This window comes from Pseudophryne corroboree, chromosome 6 (assembly GCF_028390025.1).
Source record: "Pseudophryne corroboree isolate aPseCor3 chromosome 6, aPseCor3.hap2, whole genome shotgun sequence".
Classification (NCBI taxonomy): domain Eukaryota; kingdom Metazoa; phylum Chordata; class Amphibia; order Anura; family Myobatrachidae; genus Pseudophryne; species Pseudophryne corroboree.
In genome coordinates this window covers 787,666,784-787,689,748 of record NC_086449.1, presented here as the reverse complement: position 1 = coordinate 787,689,748, position 22,965 = coordinate 787,666,784, and the positions used below count along the sequence as shown (strand labels likewise).

General features: G+C 45.1%; 1 protein-coding gene across 2 annotated transcripts in view; it reads right to left on the bottom strand.

Annotated features, from left to right (window-relative positions):
- Window positions 1-22,965, bottom strand: part of ATP10B (ATPase phospholipid transporting 10B (putative)) — a 650,716-nt gene that overhangs the window by 59,506 nt on the left and 568,245 nt on the right. For both annotated transcript variants that reach the window (XM_063928760.1, XM_063928761.1), the window contains one exon: window positions 15,478-15,682. In XM_063928760.1, the coding sequence (XP_063784830.1) occupies window positions 15,478-15,682 (205 nt within the window). The remainder of the gene's footprint in view (window positions 1-15,477; window positions 15,683-22,965) is intronic.

Genomic DNA, 22,965 nt, shown 5'->3' with positions numbered 1-22,965 from the left:
TTTATAAATTATATATACACACACACACAATAAGCCGCCGAAAACAGACCTACACATAATCTACACATTTTCAATGACTATATACCAGCATACAAACTCAAATTGTGATAAAATAACTTTGTATAGACATAAGACAATACGCATCCTTCCCATATGACCTGGCCACTGACCATAATAATAACAACAATAGTAATAATAATAATAATAATAATAATAATACTGTAACGCATGTTTTAGACTAGGCTTGCCCAACCTGTGGCTCTCCAGCTGTAGTGAAACTCCACATCCCAGTATGCTCTGCCACAGTTTTAGCATTCCCTAAAAGAAAAAGTGTGGCAGGGCATGCTGGGACTTGTAGTATCATAACAGCTGGAGAGCCACAGGTTGGCCAGGCATGCTTTAGACACGACCTTTGCAACACAACATGACTATTGGGTGTACAACCAACCACAAGAAAATCAATAATAACTCAACAGGCAAAAAACAAGGGAAAACACAAAAACTGGGGAGCAAATACATGGACGTGCGGTGAGGTATATGGCTCAGGAGGCACTGGCTAGCACCAGAGCCAGATTTACACACAATATATGAGCCAAAGGGTACATATGGGCATTATACACAGGTGTAGCGGTATGAACTCCTGGAAATTTGGCGAGTTGTGCCCAGAGATGTGTGGAAAAGATAGATACTGCCTCACATGCCATAGACTTTTTACCATGGGCGTAGCTACCATAGGTGCAGGGAGTGCAGCTGCTATGGGGACCTGGCTGCCTCCGGGGCCCTCCACTCTCCCTGCCCTCTACTCTCCCTCCCTCCGGAGCCGGCGTGCGGGCAGCTGTGCTTGCTGCACTCTCCCTGCCCTGCACTCTCCCTCCCTCCGGAGCCGGCGTGCGGGCAGCTGTGCTTGCTGCACTCTCCCTGCCTTGCACTCTCCCTCCCTCCGGAGCCAGTGTGCGGGCGCCTGTACTTGCAGGGACATCCCCGGACCACAGCCTTGCCTCCTCCCTGTTTAAGTCAGTGAGGAGAGAGAACAGAGCAAGGTCGGGCGGTCCTGCAGAGTAGCCAGCACGCCGTCCACACGCCGGCTCCACCCGCTGTCTGTCCACCATCGAATCGGGGGAAAGAGGTTGAGGGACTGAGCCCTACGTAAGTATTCTGTGGCCGGGACGGGGGGTGGGGGGGGGGGTGCTGGGGGCCCCGTGGAAATTGTGCTATGGGGCGCCCAAAGGTGTAGCTACTACGCCCTGCTTTTTACTCCAGAGTTTTGGCTATAACAATGATTAGAATAATGCAAAGACCATATTTCAAACATATTCTTTGTATTTTTCATATGCTTTATACAGTAAAAACTCTGGTGCAAATGTTAGTATGACAGGAAAGGCTCTGCCTCACCTACTGTACCTCACCGCACATCACTGAGCAAACATGCATACCTCCTGATCTGAGGTGACCGTTCCACTGTGGGGGAGTGGGGACATCGCCATAATGAGGGGGTGCATCAGATTCACAAAGCAATTCAAGAGTATTTTTAGAGGAAAGCAGGGGTGGTTGGGTGTTTAGAGGAGTACGAAAGTCATGGAAACCCCCCCCCCCCCAAACTTGGTGTGTCTACACCTGTTTTCGTGCGCATCACTGTTTTGCTAAATTTGTTGGGAGGTGCGAATAAGTAGGATGCAGTCAAGTAAAGCAATTATGCTGTAAAATCAACTTGCATTATTTAAGGACTTAAAAACAAATGAAATGTTAAGATACTGTAGCAAACCCAGGCCTTCCTATAAAAACTAATTAAATCAGATGAGTCATACCTACAGTACGTGTCTACTCTACAACCACTGGAGAAGTGGACGTGGCAGGCCAAGGTGCCCCACACATGCTGCCTGGAGCTGTAATATGTGCTATTACGGTCTTGGGAACAGGGCATATCTCTCACCTGGCTGGATCGCCACTCCAGGATCTACTAGAGGGCAGCAATAAAATGAAGACCTATCGGAATTTGGTCCTCATCTACGGTACATCAGGAAAGCAGACGTTCTCTCAACAACAATGGTTTATCATTAGTATACATAGACAGCTCTTAGGAATCTCTGTTTTGCATAATTTAATCTAGACTGGAACGCAGGAACAATTTTACAGCCTGTTACCTGATGGGGGTTTTTTCTAAAAGAATTAATATACCATGGGATTGTGAGAAAGGTTAAATGTAGCATGCTAATCAAATATGAAGCACTTAATTATCTGTATCTGAATTCTATACTCACATCTAAAATCATTTACACAGTGTTCAATGAAAGAAAATGTCCTTATAGGCACAGACAGAACATGCAAACAACAATAAAAAAAATAAAAAATTGAAAAATAACTTATCCGCATAATTCACAAGTGAGAAATCTTATCCACATAAAACTAATTAGATTTTTCATCTTGTATAATGACAGCATGTGCAGCATAAAACAACGCACCATTGCCAATGATTTGCTTTCACATCACCTTCTTAAAGATAGGTCAGCGTAATACAATCGGAGTATTTTTTTATGGCTCAAATAGGTTTTAAGAAATGACGATAACAATAAAAAAAAAAGAAAAAAAAAGTGGGAAGTCAGGTTTCATATTCCTATATCGTTAGCACAAATGACAGCATAATATAATGTAAGGAGATTAATGAGTTTTCTAGAACAGATCATTCACTGTTATCTCAGCAGATTTTGTTTTGCTGCCATTGCACAGTCTTGGCAAATGTGCTGTGTACTGCTGTCGAAGGAAGTGAGGAATATTGTAGGCACTGAGCTACCCAGGGTCCGGTGCAAGGTTTCTAGGCACCCTTAGTAAAACTTCACCCTAATGCTCCCAACCACCACCAATACCCAGAGGCGTCACAATGGAGGTGCGGACCGCACCCGGGAGTCACCCACCGAGGGGTGACACCAAAGTGCCGGCTCCTGCTCAGTGACAGGAGCCAGGTGCTGCACTGTAACAACGGGGGTCAATATGGCAATCCACGCCCATCCCGCAAGGCCACGACCCATCATATGACGCCACGTTCCCACCTCAGGAAGCCACATCCCCTTTTGTGCCCTCCGCACCAGGTGTCAAGGACTTAGCGACGTCTCTGCCAATATGCACTTCTTAGACCTTCAGATGAAAGTGTGACTTATAAGTTCCACAGCCACCACTTGCATTAAGTACAACAAGGATGTTTCTTTCAGAGACATCCTTAAGTTTGTGATAGGCAGACTCAGTGGCGCCCCCCGAGATCCTGATGTCCTAGGCAGCAGCCTAAAGCTTCCGAATGTTAGAGCCGGCTCTGGAGCTACATACTGCATATCTCCCAACTGTCACAATTTTGGTGGTATAATCCCAATTAAAAGGGCTCTGTCCTTCAGTCTGAGAGAGTCTGAATTTTCCTGATTGGGCCAGATGTTAGGGAGGCATAATCCCTTCACCACTGCCCAACATAACATAGCAGCAGTGAACAGCCACATGAACCTACCACTGGTGTGCAACAGTCAATTGATGGCAAGAGGTAGGGATGGACAACAAAATTCGATATTTCATAAAGTTCAAACGTCTTGTGTGATACATCGATCCTGGAGATAAAGAGGCTCATTTTCAACGAGTTTTCGCTATTTAAAACTCACTGCAAATAATTAATGGTGCTTCAGCCAATCAGCTCCTGTTATGTGTTTGAAAATAGTAAAACTCGTTGATCAATGGGCCGCATAGTGTACCAATAAGTTCGATCCAGAAATCAGGATGAGTGCGGCAATTCCTATACAACGCCTCTTGCGCTACTGCGCATGTGTGTCATTCTCCCTCTCTGCAACTGTGCATGCATGGAAATAATATCAATCCCATAAAACGGCTTGGACCTGGGATGTACAGCATGCCACGTCTATTGTATGGGGTAAGATTACCATATTTTCTTAACATGACAACGGAAGGTCCATTACACATGCACCAGATTACCACCCAACATATTAAACTCTCAAATTGGACAGTCAGTGCACACCTTCAAAAGGCTCCAATTAGCCCCCCCCCCCTCAGTCATCTAACACCACCCACTCCGCCACCTGTACCATGTGAGAGTGCCAACCCCCGCTGCTAAGCGGGACATAACTCCCAGCAGTCCTGGCTGGCAATACTGTATCCTAAAATCAGGACTACCCTGTATAAATCACACCAGGGTCGGACTGGCCCACAGGGGAAACCACCGGTGGGCCCTACTGCCTGGGGCCCCACTCCTTCCTCTAGGGATCAGGTTCCAGACTGTGCACTTGTATTATACATGGTAGATATGTTGCATTACACCGCACAAGACTATTGTGCATTTCAGGCCTCTGTGGGGGTTGGTCACACCCCCATTGTTGTCTGACCACACCCCTAAGCATGGGCCCCTATCACGGCATCCCCCCGGTGGGCCCTTCATGCCCCAGTCCGACACTGAATCACACCCCCTAGGACATGACCTGACACACAGAGGTACAGTAGGCACGCTCCTTGTGATCATTATCAGGTACAGTAAGAACCAGCTCTTTCACGCTTTGTCACATTTGTTTGTTAGAGCTTGTTCTGCTTATTCAAATAAGCCAGCATATATAGGTTCTAAGCCGCGCGCATTACTGTGACGGAACGTGTTGTTGGAACTTATCACTAAGATGAAAGACAATGGGCCTGATTAAGAATAAGATGTGGACGGGTGCGCATTGCTACCGCTTCCGAGGAGGAAGCAGCGATGCTTACATATGGAAATACAGACAAGAGGCGTCTGGTGTAAGTAGATGCCTCCTGCATGCATGTGTGACCCAGTGCTACATCCGAGTGTGCATCATCAGATCATTCTGCAACACCATCGTGGATAGGCAGGCCACCGCAGCTCTGTCGCTGAGGCCAGGACAGACTGAGACCCTGACCTCAGAACTCCAACAAAAAGGAGGCGCAAACAGATTCCATCGCTGTCCCTTCCCCGCCCCCAAACGGCAGCAAACTGTCAATCACCTGCTGCCGCATTGCTAGAAAGGACCCCACTGCACACATGCGCAGTATGGCTCCTGCGTGAGTTCGGTCACTCCATCCACATCTGCATCAGGCACAATGTGTGGCCCTTTTGGAGATGTAGGGGCCTATTCATGAAGCAGTTTAAAGAGTGGAGAAGTGAGCCAGTGGAGAAGTTACCCCTGGCAACCAATCAGCAATGACGTAAAATACTATAAAATTATACAGAGCAGCTGATTGGTTGCCATGGGCAACTTCTCAACTCTTTTCACTGCTTCATGAATAGACCCCTAAAGAGCTACTTCAGCAGTCCCTGGAGTTCATCAGATTGCCTTTCCCTGTGCTAGAACCTTTATGGGATGTCCCGATACAGCTTTTCTATACTAAACGTTGATGTGCAATGTACAGTGGGGGTAATTCCAAGTTGATCGCAGCAGGACATTTTTCAGCAGTTGGGCAAAACCATGTGCACTGCAGGGGAGGCAGATATAACATGTGCAGAGAGAGTTAGATTTGGGTGGGTTATTTTGTTTCTGTGCAGGGTAAATACTGGCTGCTTTATTTTTACACTGCAATTTAGATTGCAGATTGAACACGCCCCACCCAAATCTAACTCTCTCTGCACATGTTATATCTGCCTCCCCTGCAGTGCACATGGTTTTGCCCAACTGCTAAAAAATTTCCTGCTGCGATCAACTCAGAATTACCCCCTGCAACATGATTCTATACAACACGTATCTACAGTATGTTTGTAAAGATCAAAACACACAGACAAAAAGATCCTAAATTCTACAAATAGCTGTATAGACAAAGCCCATACATAATGCTTTACATTGCACGGCAACCTGCAGTAATGAGACAGGAGAAAACATTTGCTGTATGTGGTAGTCAGGCGACAAACACGCAACAGAAACACAAGATCATCTGCTCCTCAATGAGATAGTGTGAGGCGTGAGGAGGGGTGTACTATGTTATACCGACGCTTGGGATCCCGGCGCCAAGGAATACATGCGCCAGGTTCCCGAGCGCCGGCAGCTGGGCGAGCGCAAAAGAGCCCCTTGCAGGCTAGCTGCGCTCGCCATGCTATTTATTCTAACTCCAGGGGTGTTGTGGACGGGATCCGGTCTGAAGATCGACAGTGTCTAGGTCAACAATGTTTAGGTCGACCACTATAGGTCGACAGTCACTAGGTCGACATGGATGGAATGTCGACAGGGTTTCTAGGTCGACATGTGCTAGGTCGACAGGTCTAAAGGTCGACATGAGTTTTTCAAAAAAAAATTCTTTTTTTGAATTTTTTCATACTTAACGATCCACGTGGACTACGATTGGAACGGTAAAGTGTGCTGAGCGAAGCGGTAGCGGAGTGAAGGCACCATGCCCGAAGCATGGCGAGCGAGTGATCCCGGTCACTCTACGAAGAAAACTACAAAAAAAAAAAAAAAATCCTCATGTCGACCTTTAGACCTGTCGACCTAGCACATGTCGATCTAGAAACCCTGTCAACCTTCCATCCATGTTGACCTAGTGACTGTCGACCTATAGTGGTCGACCTAAACATTGTCGACCTAGACACTGTTGATTTGATGAACCACACCCGTCGTGGACACCCCAAGAGGGAGAATAGTTGTCGGTATGCCGGCTGTCGGGATCCCGGTGTCGGTTTGCTGAGCGCCAGGATCCTGACAGCCGGCATATCGAATGCCTCCCATGAGGAGGAGCCCAACCTCATATAGCACGTCCCGTGTTTGTCACGAGACCTCCGACATCACAGACACATATAATTCAGATGCAACCGTTAATTAATCATGCCTCTGGTAAAAACATGTAAATCTCAGTATATAGCTGACAAATGGAATTTATAAGATCAGATTCTAATTAATGGTTGATAAAGATTGCTAGTGATTAATGATTATCTATTGGCCAGACTGAGCCTATTATATTTCCATTATGATTAAGTGGCAATAATAGAAAGTTAGAGCATATAAATCAGCTTGGACAGCAACGCAGCAGAATCTTTTGGCTATTGCCGTCAAGGCAGGTGCAGATTTTTTCCTAAGCTTGGTCTCCTATTGGGCGTCTGTGGGGGAGATGTAAGAAGAGGTGGTAAAGGTCAAATGCGCAATAACCAGCGCTATTTGACACTAACAACGTCCCCCAGCATGTATGAAAGCGGATAATGTCGAGAAAAATCACTTTTCTGAATGGTATCTGCAAACATCTAACGATTTTACCGTAACCATACTATTGTATGGCGTCGAAAAATAATTCACATGTATTAAACGATAAACGCACTTTTGTGACATAATTTTTTCACATATTGGCAACTTTTAACTGGCAATATGTGTGCCGACCTACCGTATAGCGGCATCCAAGGGGGTCTGGCTAGTACACGAGAGATCTCGCGCATGCGCAGTGAAGCCGACCGGGATGTACGAGACGGCGCATCAGAACTAAGCTGTGGGTCTGGCAGGAATTGCCTCGATAAGAGGAGAAGCAGGAAGAGCGACATTATAGTGGCACAATAAGTGCCGCTATACAGAGGTGACGATTTATGTTTTTGCTGGTGGGTGCTCAAGCCTGTTGAATGCCCCACCCCCACGATAAGCCTTCTGCAGTAACCCATCACTCCCTGTGGACCCCACACAACCCCCTATACCCAGTGTGGACCCCATCACCCCAACATCCCAGAACTCAGTGTGACCCTTTCACCCCCAACTCATGGTCCTAACACCCGCCCTGCACTAAGTGTGGTCCCTGTCTCCCCCATTCCATGGCCCTCACACCTCCCTGCGCTCAGTGCACTCCCCTCCTTCCCACATTGCTCCTCATCACCCCTTCCTCCATCTGCCTTGTCACTACTCCGCCTGAGCCTTTGGCCTTGATCCAGGTAGGACCGTATCCCACTCCCTGTCCTCATTGACAGCTGTCACATGCACCGGGGATACTCCGCCCGCTCCCCTGCCAGCCCCAGGACACTCACCATCCAGCAGGCTGTCCGCGTTCAGCTCTCCGCACCTGCCTCCTTGCTGCTGCCCAAGCGTCCTCACTCCTCGCACAGCCTGTCCCCAGTTACCGAGTAGATGTGACTGGCCTAGCTCCTACCAGTTGGCTGTGGTTCTGCTGCACCACATCCCTGCCAACCTCCCAACAGTATAACTCCTCCTGTGATCCGTGCCGCGGGTCGCAGGCGTGGAGAGGAGGCATCACTATAGTCCACTGTGCTAGCTCTGACAGGAACCCACGGACACTAAGCGGCCGTGGCAGGCGCGGCGTGTGTGGGGGGTGCCGGGCGCATGTCTATGGGTGCTCATCATTTTCCGTGGGTGCTGTGGCCGGGAGCACCCACGGAATCGGCGCCTATGCCACTATAGTACATCCACAGTTGTGCACACAAACACCACCGTAACACTCGTATAACACGCCCAAAAGACGGACTATTGTACCCCTGCAATAATAAATTAACTCCAATATAGAACTCTCTCTAGATAAAATTCACTGGACAAATCATTAATGTTGGAATGTATCACTTAATAACCCTCACAACAAGATTTGGGGGCAGATGTACTAAGCCTTGGATAGAGATAAAGTAGACCGAGATAAAGTACCAACCAGTTTCTGACTGTCATTTTTCAAACTCAGGAAAAGTTGCCCATGGCGACCTCAGCACTATAGTAACATCTATAATTTGCATACTATAAAATTATACAGAGCTGCTGATTGGTTGATGGGGCAACTTCTCCACTGGCTCACCTCTCCACTCTTATCACTGCTTAGTAAATGTCCCCATCAGCACACGCGCACGCAGGGGGGGTTTCTGAGTACCTAGAAACCCCCCCTGCCCGCCGATCTATCAGATCACCTGTCCGGTGTTTACTCAGTTGTAAACAGTGCAGCCTGTGCGGCTGCCGGCAGCTGCCTCCTGCTCAGCCATGGAGACACAGGCTGGCCGAGGGATGAATCATGTGACTGTGGGGGCGGGAGCTAGCTGCAGAGGCAGAGTGCAGCTCCTCCCAGGCAGACCCCATGTGACTTAAGGACATAGCTGAAAGGACGGGAGATATCCAGTGACTGTCCTCTGCAGCTGAGCAGCCAGGTGCTGGGGGGCATAGTTATTATGGTGTCTTGGTGTAGTAGTATTGGTGTTTGGGGGGGATGTATGCTATCTGTGTATGATATGTGTGTACAGTATGCTGTTTGTGTATATGATGTGTGTGTGTATGGTATATGCTGTGTGTGTATGCTATGAGTGTTTGTGTGTCTGTATTTGCTATGTGTGTATATGGTGTGTTTGTGTGTATATGCTATGTGTGTATTTTTGTGTATGATATGTATGTGTATGCTGTTTGTGTGTATATACTCTGTGTGTTTGTTTCTGTGTATGATGTGTGTATGCTGTTTGTGTGTGTGTATATGCTTTGTGTGTTTCTGTGTATGATATCTGTGTGTATGCTGTTTGTGTGTGTGTATATGCTTTGTGTGTGTATGTATATATATGCTGTGTGTGTGTTTCTGTGTATTATATGTGTGTGTATGCTGTATGTGTGTGTATATGCTGTATGTGTGTGTATATGCTGTGTGTGTTTGAGTACTTACGTGTATATGCTGTGTATTTGTGTGTGTTTGCATGTATATGCAGTGTGTGTATGCTATGTGCGGAAACCCCCCCATGAAAATCCTGCGTTTGCCCCTGATCAGTGTGACGCAGCAGTTAGGAGCCGATTGGCTGGTACTTTATCTCTCTCCAAGGCAGAGCCGGCCATAGGCATAGGCAAACTAGGCAATTGCTTAGGGCATTTGAATTGATATGCCTAGGGGCATCAGCAGCTTCTGCTGATTAAAATGATATGCGGCATGCCTATATTCTGTATGTAGCATTTCATATGCAGATACAGCCACAGTCTCACACAGTATATAGGCATGCCGCATATCATTTTAATCAGCAGAAGCTGCTTGTGCATCCTAGCCACATAGCAATGCAAATAATTTTCATTAAAAAAAAAGGTGTGCCCTACGTTAGCATTGAGGCAAGATTTAGGAGGACACATCTGTATCCAAGCAGAGGCAGAGGTCAGTGTTAGTGGCAGTGTGAGTGCTGTGTGCATGTGAGTGGGTTGGTTGTGCAGTAGTGTTCGGCATATGTGTAAGGGGCATTATGTGTGTCATGTAAAAATGCATTAATAATGTGCAACATGTGTAAGGGGCACTATGTGTGTCATTATGTGTATAAGGGCACCAATAATGTGCGGCATATGTGTAACAGAGTACTACTGTATGTGTGAAACTGGGTAGGTGAGGTAGGTTCCTGCGCACTCTCTATGCTGCCTAGCGTAAGGTCCTATCCTGATGTGTCACCACACACCTGTAACAGATTAAATACACAAAAAGAAAAATTGGATAGAACCTGCTGTGGGCGCAACGTGTGGGTGGCGGTGATGTTACACCGTGGGGTCAAAGTACAAGGTTATTTGGATGAGAGAATCCCTCTCTGTTCTTCTAAAGAGTCCCTCGTCCGGTAAGTTCTTCTCCCTCAAACGATGTTGTATGCGGAGAAAACACAAATTGTACACAAGAGTTCAAAAAGAGAATTTCTCCCAATGCAGATCTCTCATCCAAATAACCTTGTACTTTGACCCCACGGTGTAACATCACCGCCACACACACGTTGCGCCCACAGCAGGTTCTATACAATTTTTCTTTTTGTGTACTACTGTATGTGTGTCATTATGTGTATAGGGGCACTAATAATGTGCAGCAAATGTGTAGGGGGCACTATGTGTGTCATTATGTGTATAAGAGCATTAAAAATGTGCGGCATATGTGTAAGGGACATTATGTGCAAAATGGCATTAATAAAGGTTGTCATAATGTGTAAGGCGCACTTATATTTATAAGGACATTAATAAGGTGCCTCATATGTGTAAGGAGCATTACTGTGTGGAATGTGTATAAATGCATTACTAATGTGTGGCATTATGTGTATAAGGTGCTCTACTATGTGGCGTTGCGTATAGAAAGGGCACTACTGTGTCATCTAATGTGAATAAAGAGCAATAGGGTGTGGTGTAATGTGAATAAAGAGCAATTCAGTGTGATGTAATGTGAATAAGGGGCTCTACTGTGAGGAGTAACATTTATAAGGTAAAGTGATACTACTGTGGGATGTAATATGAATTATGGACACTATCACATGATCAAATGTGAATAAAGTTGCAGTACTGTCTGGCGTAATTGGAATTGGGGTTACTATTGTGTGGCCATGCCCATTGCCAGCAAAAACACACACCTTTTTGGGCTGTGCGCCAAATGTGAGAACTGTTCCTAATTAAAATATAGGGGGTACAAACACCAAAATAAGGACTGCTACCGGTGAGGGGTGATAGTGCTGGGAAAGAGGTGCAAGGTCAGAGGCGGAACCAGCGGTGGTGCTAGGGGGCACCAGCCAAAATCTTGCCTAGGGCATCATATTGGTTAGGACCGGCTCTGCTCCAAGGCTTAGTACATAAGCCCCTAAACACTAGTAGTGATTTCAGTAACAGACTTTGCAAATAAAATCTGTATCTAAAAACCGCTAGAATCTCTGCCTAGAGGCATTCAGAGGAGAATGCTGCTTCATCCTGGGTGGGGTTTAAATTCAATTTGTTACTTTTATTCTAAAGTGAAATTATTACACAATGGTAATGAAAACACCTTCTGAACGCAAAGTTCACCTCCTACGAAGCCTTTTTACTTTTTGCTCCCCTTAAAATGACATCGGTCTCTAATACTGAGAAGGTGACATTTATCTGCCAAGCAGTGCAACTCCTCCAAAGTTAAACAGCATTGAAAGTGTAGATTCAATTAGAACATGTTATAAATTCACAGCTCAGGAGAAATTTTCCAAAATGTCAGAGGAAAAGTTAATATCCGAGTCACCTCAGAAAACTCTCGATGACAAGGGAAGAAGTTACCTTCAAACTCCTTCAACTTCTGAGTACAAAGACGTTTCTTATTAAGTTACAGAAGTATTCAAATGAAATGGCAAAGAGATGGAACTAGATTAAAAGTATATAGAGGGGTTTGCAGCGAAGATAGGAGATCAGTGCGAGCGCCAAATGTCAATTCTTAAAGAGATTTCACGTCCAGTTTCATTAGAGTTTTATTGCCATTTTCAGACATATTATTTTAAATAGGAAATAGCAATAAATGGTCAATCAGTGACTCAATTAACGGTAAAGACAAATATTGGAGATGTACGTGAACTAACGGGTTTGTATATACCTCTGAAGTAGGTCCTTACTACTAGTTAGCACAATTGCGATGTCAGCTGTCATGTGACCAACGCCAGAATACTGACACCACTCGGAATCACGGCTCCAGAACATTCCGAAGGTAAGTATCGGGGTGCCTTTAAGGGTTAGGGCCATGGGGTGGGGGTGAGGGTAGGCACTGGAGGGGGGTTAGCTGTAGCTGCCACCCCCACTATCTTATCCCTAGCTGCCACCTAGAGCAGGTTGGGGTACAGGACAAGGGGGGGGGGGGTGTAAAATATTTACCCTGTCGGAAATTCTGAAGGTTGGGATACCGGTGTCTGTCATGTGACCACCAGCATCGCGACCGCTGGTCTCAGGTATCACACCCCTACAACCTCACTGAAACAAGGGGGTTAGGGGATGTTTAATTAAATCTCTAATGATAATCTGCAAACAAGCAGTAGAAATCACCGCCAGTAAATGCAATCCATATCAAATTCTAGACTCTTTGTAGTAGGGATTATTTCTCTACACCACCCAAGTACCATACGTCTGAACATTGCGTGAACCTGCTATCCAGGCCACATGCTAGCATATTCCTGGAGACTGGCCTGCTGGGAGGAGTAAGTTAACTCTTACCGGTAATGACCAGTGTACCAGCCTTTTTGCCTGTCCTTAATAAATAGGGCCAGTGATGAGATTTTACAGTGACCTATGTCAGCAAGACTCTTTTTAGGCATACACCAAATATTTCATTATGTATTTACGAAGAAAACAAACCAAAAAGTGGTAGATTAAGTTATGTGTAATGTGCGCCTGCATTTCTTATCAAATGGGTAACTCCTGACTGTTATTGGGATATGCTACTTTCATTTGTTTTTTGTTACTTTTATTTGTTTCTTGTTACTTTTTGTTATTTAGTTTTTGTCCCCTTTACATTTTTTGTTTTTTTACAGTATGCAATACCATATCCCTAACACAATCATGCAATACCATAGCCCCAACATTTTTAAGCAATAAGCTTTGACAGCAATTTCAAATATTTGATGACTAAGGGTGACATTTACTAAGCAGTGATAAGAGCGGAGAAGTGAGCCAGTGGAGAAGTTGCCCCATCAACCAATTAGTATTGAAGTAACATCTGTAATTTGCATACTATAAAATGATACAGAGCTGCTGATTGGTTGATGGGGAAATTTCTCCACTGGCTCACTTCTCCGCTTTTATCACTGCTTAGTAAATGTCCCAATGCGTCCACTAGGTTTTAAACCTAAACCTTCCTACTTGATTGTGAAGATGCTACAGTAATGGCTATGGGACTCTAGGTCGACACCAATTAGGTCGACAGTGGGTAGGTCAACGCTAGAAATAGATCGACACAGACATTAGGTCGACATGAACAAGGTCAATATGAAAAAACGTCGACATGAGTTTTTTAAATGTTTTTTTATTGTTGTTTTCTCCGTCAAGTGACCGGGAACCCCAATTAGTGCACCACTTCTCTCGCCATGCTGTGGTCAAGGTGCCTCGCGCAGGTTACCGTTCCCAATCGTAGTCCATGTGGATCGTAAAGTATGAAAAAGACCAAATAATTTTTTTGGGGAAAAAATCATGTCGACCTAATGGCCGTGTCAACCTATTTCTAGTGTTGACCTACCCACTGTCGACCAATGGGTGTCGACCTAGAGTCCGGATACCTACAGTAACTACCCACGACTCTGACTGCATACAGTATATTCTAATCAGGGGAAACATCAGGATTTCTCCAGAAGGGTTTTCAGAAGCGTGCATAGGGAAGCCTATTCCACAATTCCTGCGGTGGTATTTATACTGCTCCTGTATCATCATCTCAGGATGGAAACACCAGATTAACAGCCTTACGAAGAAGCTTTGTTCTTCAGCTGTGCACCTGCTAATAAGAAATGTATTTGGCGTATATAACTGGTGTGTCTATAATGGGTGCACCTGGGTCCATGGGACAAAGGAGCTGCAATCCCTCCACCAAGAGTGGTATACCTGCTGCTTGTTGTCCACACACACACACACACACACACACACACACACACACACACACACACACACACACACACACCTTGTGCTAGTGGCAGCAACTTCTGTGTCATGGTGGATGTTAGTAAAAACTCACAAGTGCCAAAGCCTCATCTATATTCTTGGCGGGTGTGGATCATAGAGTCGACAGTAACCAGGTCGACAGTCATTAGGTCGACCACAATTAGTCGACAGTGACTAGGACGACACCTGGAATAGGTCGACACGAGTTTTTTATATTTTTGGGGTGTTGTTTTCTTCATAAAGTAACCGGGAACCTCAATTAGTGCACCGTGTCCCCTCGCATGGCTTGTGAACGGGAAAGGTGCCTCGCTCCACTACCACTATGCTCAGTACAGGTTACTATTCCCAATCGTAGTCCGTGTGGATTGTAAAGTATGAAAAAGTTCAACAAAAATTTGAAACTCATGTCGACCTTTTCATGTCGACATTTGCCACGTCGACCTAATGACCATATCGACCAATAGTGTTCAACCTAACGTGTCGACCTAAGTGCTGTCGACCTAAAGACCGGATACCAATCTTGGCATGCGCATTCTTCCAAAAATATCACATACAAGATGGCACCCAAGACAAAAGATGGGGAGGAGGGGCACTCAGAGCCGCATTAAGGAGGGGTACAGACTTTCTCTCAGCCCCCACCTCCAGCTGTAGCACAAGTGGGAGCATTGCTGACAAGAGGGGTAAGGGTGTGGGTGGCTGGGCAGTCTTATGTGCCCCCTAAAGGCTTATTCCGGCCCTGGGTGCACTCCAAGCATTTACAAGCCTCTGGTGTATATGTTACAAGAGGCGGTTTGAGAGAAGAGGGTCACTGTGTGTGAGCCCCCTTCTGCCTGCAGTGCAGTAGACTTTAGCACTGTCCCAGGGTCTACTATCCATGACAAGGTCTCAGGGAAACATGGCGTCTGCCATGTTCCTGGCGACTAATCTCTACTGCACATTCAAAAATCACCGTAAAATGACAGCCGCACCGTTTTCCTTGGTGATTTTAGCTGCAGCTCTGACACGGGAATCCAGAGAGGTAAGTAATTAAACATGGATGCAGGGTGTGAAGTGCAGGCACCCTGGACAAATGAGCACCACACATACTGTTCCTATTATAGACACAGCAATGGTTACAACACAGCAAGTTTGCAGGTTTGGATTATGAAACAGATACAACTGCAACAACAAACTTCCCACTTACTTGATTCGTAAATCCTTTGACCACTTGTCTTTGCTTTAAGTTGGTCTCTCCGTCCAAATTAGCAGTCTCTATGTGACAGATCCCGTTTTGGTCAGAGGAGTAGAGAAGCAGAATGTCCGCTGGAATGATCTCATTACAAAACAGCTTGACAAAGTCGCCAACGCGCACGTCTCTCCAGCACTTGTCAACAAAGCTCCTCTCGCTCCTTAAACAGATGAAAGAGAAATAAAATCTATCATCTTCCAGACCTCTGCTATTCTGTGCAGCAAACAACAAATTCAATAAAAATAAGTTGCAATAGTTGTTATACCCCATGTCCAATTAAATATTACAAGCGTCATCGATAGGAGGGAGATTGTTCAGACATGAAATACAAACTGCATTCTGGAAATTGTAACTTTCTCCTGCTGCCCCCTCAGATATGGTTACTGTATTTAGGTGTCTATTTACTAAAGCCATGGATGGAGATAAAGTGCACAGAGATAAAGTACCAGCCAATCACACAGGCTGGGTTTGAAAAATGACAGTTAGAAGCTGATTGGCTGGTACTTTATCTCCGTGCATTTTATCTCCATCCAGGGCTTAGTAAACAGACCCCAAAGTTCTTTACCAACGTACAAGAAAGATATTAAACCCAAACTTATGTGTACCATATATTAGTACCGCGATTCACTGATGCCGATCTGATGAACAAAACAGACAATCAGCGCACATCAATGATCAGCGATCCGTCAGGGAATCTGAGAAATTCAGTATGATAAAAATGCCCGACACACTAATCCAGAGGTTCTCAAACTCGGTCCTCGGGAGCCCACACAGTGCATGTTTTGCAGGTAACCCAGCAGGTGCACAGGTGTATTAATTACTCACTGACACATTTTAAAAGGTCCACAGGTGGAGCTAATTATTTCACTTGCGATTCTGTGAGGAGACCTGCAAAACATGTGTGGGCCCCCGAGGACCGAGTTTGAGAACCTCTGCACTAATCCCTATAATTTTTCAGTCAGAATCTGCAAATTAGGGATTTCCAACATATTGATTTCAGTGGCGCCGAGAGGGTGGGGGGGAGCGGGTACTAATTACCCGTACCCGCTGCTTCCACCAGAGTATACCTGTGGCTGATGCCATCTTCCTGGTGATACCTTCGGGAAGATGGCGACACACATTGAAAGCAAAGACTCTGTCATTTTGCCAGAGTCTATGCTCTCTAGTGGCCAGAATCATCTTCTCAAATATCATTGGGAAGATGGTGCAGGCCCGGGAGGAGGGACCCGCTTCCTGATCAAGTAAGGTAGGAAGCAGTTGCACCCCCCCCCCCCCCCCTCCCGGTGGAGTGATTTATTAAATAATTTAGTATTAGTGGCATAATGCTCACTTTTTTAAGCCTGCCCCCCCTTTACCGGGGTCCGGTGTGGCTCTCTACACCCCTGGTTGGATTTGCCCGATCCCCGACTCCGGTGTAGGCAGAAACTGGAATTGGGGCCAATACAATGCAAATCTGATCCCAAATTAATTTACGTTACCAGTGTACATTTATTAGCGGGGCGGATTAAGAGAGGGGGAGGCCCATGTGTAGACCCTGCAATGACCCCTTCTGTCTGGCAGTGGACGCTGCACTGTAGATTGTGGCTTTGTAACAGAGTCTACTGTGCATGCACAGGTCTCGGAGAACATGGCACCCACTCCTTATTCCCGGGGACATATTGACAGCACATGCTCAAATCACTGGGAAAATGGCCGCCATGATTTCAGTCTACAGCATTGGCTACCATGGGACTTCGGAGCAATAAATATAATTATATGGGAGTAGGGTGTATAGTGTGGGGCCCCTTGGTCCCAAGGGTCCGTGTGCACTGCACACCCAGCACCCATTATACATATGCCACTGTTTATTATACATATTAATGTCATTTACCATGGCTATAACTTGCTGTCAGCATTTGCTTAAAATTCTCTTGTGAAGGTAATCCTTACCCTGTAAAGGCTCAGGTGCGAGTGTATGTGGATGACAGGTCGACAATATATTGGTCGACAGTCAATAGGTCAACACCATATGGTCAACAGGTACAAAAGATCGACAGATAAAAGGTTGACAGCGCTTAACATGGACAGGTACAAAGGTGACATGTTTTGGGGGGTTTTCACATGTTTTCCCAACACTTGCTTGATTTACTATCCATATGGACATCTATTGGGAATAGTAACGTAGCGAACAAAGCGAGCCCACAAGGGTCTATGTTTGTACTGATAGTGGTCACAGAATATGAAATATAAAAGATTTGGCCCCCAAAAAAACCCATGCGTCGACCATTGTCATGTCAATGTTTTGGCCCTGTCGATCTTCTGTACCCGTTGACCTTAACCTGTCGATTTAATGCATGTCGACCTACAATATTGACTGTCTACCTAGACACTGTATATTTATTATACCAGACCCATGTACAAGTCACTCTGCTTTTAATACTGTAAATGGAACCAGTTTAACCAATATTTCAAGTCTTCCAACCTTAGGCAGAGTAATGTACACATACATAGCACTCTAATCACCATCACCGCGGCAGAAGAGACTCTATGGTACAGTATGTTCTTTGTACATGCTCACCATAGTGACTGATGTGATACATGTATCAATACAGATACACGTGTGCGTGTGTGTGTGTGTGTGTATATATATATATATATATATATATATATATATATATGTATGATAGGGCAGTACGGATGGTGTAATGGTTAGCATTACTGCCTCACAGCACTGAGGTCATGGGTTCGATTCCCACCATGGCCCTGTGTGGAGTTTGTATATTCTCCCCGTACTTGAGTGCGTTTCCTCCGGGTACTCCGGTTTCCTCCCACAATCCAAAAATATACAGGTAGGTTAATTGAATCCCCACAAAATTAACCCTAGAGTGAATGTGTCTGTATGTGGTAGGGAATATAGATTGTAAGCTCCACTGGTGAATGGCCTAATATTCTTTGTAAAGCGCCGTGGAATATGTGCGCGCTATATAAATAACTGGTAGTAATAATAATAATAATAATAAAAATATTATATACATACCAGTGAAGTGCGGTGGGGTGAGGCTGGTGAGTCTGGTGAGGCAGAGCCTTTCCTGTCATACTAACGTTTGTGCTGGAGTTTTGACTGTATAAAGTATATGAAAAATACAAAGAATTTGTTTGAAATATCTTCTTTGCATTATTCTAATCATTTTTATAGGCAAAACTCTGGAGTATAAAGTCTATGGCAGGGGAGACAGTGCCTCACCTGGCTAACTTTTCCGCACATCTCTGATCAAAACTCACCAGATTTCCAGGAGTTTATACTGCCACACCTGTGTATAATACCCACATGCACCCTTTGGCTCATATATTGCATGTAAATCTGACTCTGGTGCTAGCCAGTACCTCCTGAGCCATTTACTCACCACACTTCCCTGATAGATAGATAGATAGATAGATAGATAGATAGATAGATAGATAGATAGATAGATATACACACACACGTCACATACTGTATATATTAGTGATGAGCGGGTTCGGTTCCTTGGAATCCGAACCCCCCCGAACTTCACCCATTTTACACGGTTCCGAGGCAGACTCGGATCCTCCCGCCTTGCTCGGTTAACCCAAGCGCGCCCGAACATCATCATCCCGTTGTCGGATTCTCGCGAGATTCATATTCTATATAAGGAGCCGCGCGTCGCCGCCATTTTCACTCGTGCATTGGAGATGATAGGGAGAGGATGTGCAGTGTTCTCTCAGTTGTGTTCAGTGTGCTGCAAATATCTGTGCTCAGTGTGCTTGCAAATATCTGTGCTCAGTGTGCTGCAAGTGCAAATATCTACGTTCTCTGCCTGAAAAACGCTCCATATCTGTGCTGCATTGTAGTATATAGTAGGAGGACAGTGCAGAATTTTGCTCACCAGTGACCACAAGTATTATATCAGTACGGTACAGTAGTCCACTGCTCTACCTACCTCTGTGTCGTCAAGTATACTATCCATCCATACCTGTGGTGCATTTTAGTTGTGCGCAGTATATATAGTAGGAGGACAGTGCAGAATTTTGCTGACCACCAGTATATAATATATAGCAGTACGGTACAGTAGGCCACTGCTCTACCTACCTCTGTGTCGTCAAGTATACTATCCATCCATACCTGTGGTGCATTTTAGTTGTGCGCAGTATATATAGTAGGAGGACAGTGCAGAATTTTGCTGACCACCAGTATATAATCTATAGCAGTACGGCACAGTAGGCCACTGCTCTACCTACCTCTGTGTCGTCAAGTATACTATCCATCTATACCTGTGGTGCATTTTAGTTGTGCAGTAGTATATATAGTAGGAGGACAGTGCAGAATTTTGCTGACCACCAGTATATAATATATAGCAATACGGTACAGTAGTCCACTGCTCTACCTCTGTGTCGTCAAGTATACTACAAAAGTTCAGTAAAATGACCCAAAAATCAAAATTAAAAGCGTCTGATGAGAAGCGTAAACTTGCCAATATGCCATTTACGACACGGAGTGGCAAGGAACGGCTGAGGCCCTGGCCTATGTTCATGGCTAGTGGTTCAGATTCACATGAGGATGGAAGCACTCATCCTCTCACTAGAAAACTGCAGTGCCACTCCTAGATGGGCCAGGTGTTTGTGTCGGCCACTTGTGTTGCTTAGCTTAGTCACACAGCTACCTTATTGCACCTCTTTTTTTCTTTGCATCATGTGCTGTTTGGGGACTATTTTTTAAATCTGCCATCCTGTCTGACACTGCAGTGCCACTCCTAGATGGGCCAGGTGTTTGTGTCGGCCACTTGTGTCGCTTAGCTTAGTCACACAGCTACCTCATTGCACCTGTTTATTTCTTTGCATCTTATGTTGTTTGGGGACAATTTTTTAAATCGGCCATCCTGTCTGACACTGCAGTGCCACTCCTAGATGGGCCAGGTGTTTGTGTCGGCCACTTGGGTCGCTTAGCTTGGCCATCCAGCGACCTTGGTGCAAATTTTAGGACTAAAAATATTATTGTGAGGTGTGAGGTGTTCAGAATAGACTGAAAATGAGTGGAAATTATGGTTATTGCGGTTAATAATACTATGGGATCAAAATGACCCCCAAATTCTATGATTTAAGCTGTTTTTGAGGGTTTTTTGTAAAAAAAACACCCGAATCTAAAACACACCCTAATCCGACAAAAAAATTTCAGGGAGGTTTTGCCAAAACGCGTCCGAATCCAAAACACGGCAGCGGAACCGAATCCAAAACCAAAACCCGAAAAACTTCCGGTGCACATCACTAGTATATATATATTGATCATTATGTACAAAAATTCAACTGTACTTGCTCTGTATGCTGCTAACTCATTATGCGTGATACATAACTTTACATTTCTCAAGTATTTTAAAAATAATATATGGCAAACACAAAAAAATAATGAAGCCCAAGAAGAAAGAAAATTCCTCCACAATGAAGGAAGAAAACAAACCTTATAAATATAAATTAACGTGGGTGATGTAAAATGCATGATATCCCAACACCTATCCGTCAGAGTAAATGCCTCAGATAATAACCTGCAATTATTTATTTATGACAATTCTAGATCGCTGGATACCTTTTTATTTTGTAGAAATGAGCAAACATCTGTTAGTATTACTTCTGCTAGATTTTCAAAGGCTTCACAAAGATAAATGAAGAATGATTTTGCCGGGCCTATACTGTAAAGCTGCTTTATACATTGCATTGTGGTTTGATGCTTTAACAAAAAAAAAAAATATATAACTCAAGCCACTGAGATTCCAAACAGCACCGCAACACGTCAGACATTGGGCCTATTCTATGTTTGTACGCAATGGCCGATGGTCACGCAACAGAGTGATTATCGGCAGACTGCGCATGTGCGGTGATCGCAATGCCTATGCGTGCGTGAAGGTGCAGTCACGTGTCTTTGATAATGTAAATCTTATTGCTCTCTACCGCAAAACAAATGAAAAAAGTTAGGCTACTGGAGCAGCAGAAAAGAACACCGCCAAATGGATGTATTTTTATCTTGCAGTTTTCATCAAAACCTTAATAGCGGAACTGTGCATTTATATGTAAATGTTGGGATCCGGTCTGAAGATTGACAGTGTCTAGGTCGACAATGTTTATGTCGACCACTATAGGTCGACATGGATGGAAGGTCGACAGGGTTTCTAGGTCGACATGTGCTAGGTCGACAGGTCTAAAGGTCGACATGAGTTTTTCACATTTTTTTGAATTTTTTTGAATTTTTTCATACTTAACGATCCACGTGGACTACAATTGGAACGGTAAAGTGTGCCGAGCGAAGCGAAGGCACCATGCCCGAAGCATGGCGAGCGAAGCGAGCCATGCGAGGGGACGCGGTGCACTAATTTGGGATCCCGGTCACTCTACGAAGAAAACGACACACACACAAAAAATCATCATGTCGACCTTTAGACCTGTCGACCTAGCACATGTCGACCTAGAAATCCTGTCGACCTTCCATCCATGTCGACCTAGTGACTGTCGACCTATAGTGGTCGACCTAAACATTGTCGACCTAGACACTGTCGATTTGATGAACCACACCCGTAAATGTTACCATCATTACGGCTTTGATTGCACCCTGAAATTCATTTAAGGAGTCATATAACATATTTACCATTTTCAAAAAAAGCAAAATAAATAAAGTAAACAAAAGGGTCAATAAAATACTGGGCTGTAGTATTTATCAGGATTCAATTGCAAGTGCAAAATGTCTAAGAATAAAACTGAAAAGTCAACGCATAAAAGTTTGTTATATTTTATAACACTGTAAAATGCTGAGAAACACACTGCCAAAGGGTTATGGATCATACGGCAGACCTTAAAAAGGTTGACAGTTATTAGATCAACACCAGAAGGCCTACAGGCGCTTGGTCGACATGGCAAAAAGGTCGACGCATGAAAAGGTCAACATGAATTTTATTTTCTTCTGTCATTTACTCTGTAAAGTGACCAGGAATGCCAATTAGTGCGTCCCGTCCCCAGTGCCGTTTCTTGCGGTAGGTGAGCTGTGCAACCGCACGGGGAGCCCGCCGCGGCACTTTGAGGGTCCTTGTCTCCCCCTCCTCCTGAATACACCTGCTCGGGGGGCGGAGTTTCGCGGAATGATGCGGTTGCGTCATGACGTCACGACGCAATCGCGTCATTCCGTGAAACTCCGCCCCCCCCAGCAGGAGTACTGTACTGATGACAAGAGGAGGGGGAGACAAGCTAGAAGAAGGAGGCGGCCGGCGCATGGAAGGAGAGGCGGCCCGAAGAGCGGGAAGAACCTCTTCAAATGTAAGTAGTCTCTCTCTCTCCCCCCTCCCTTCCTACCCCCCCACTTGACACTTGCCTGCCGTACTATATAAAATGGGGACTCTTGCCTGCCATACTGTATAAAACGGGGACTCTTGTCTGCCGTACTGTGTAAAATGGAGACTCTTGCCTGCCGTA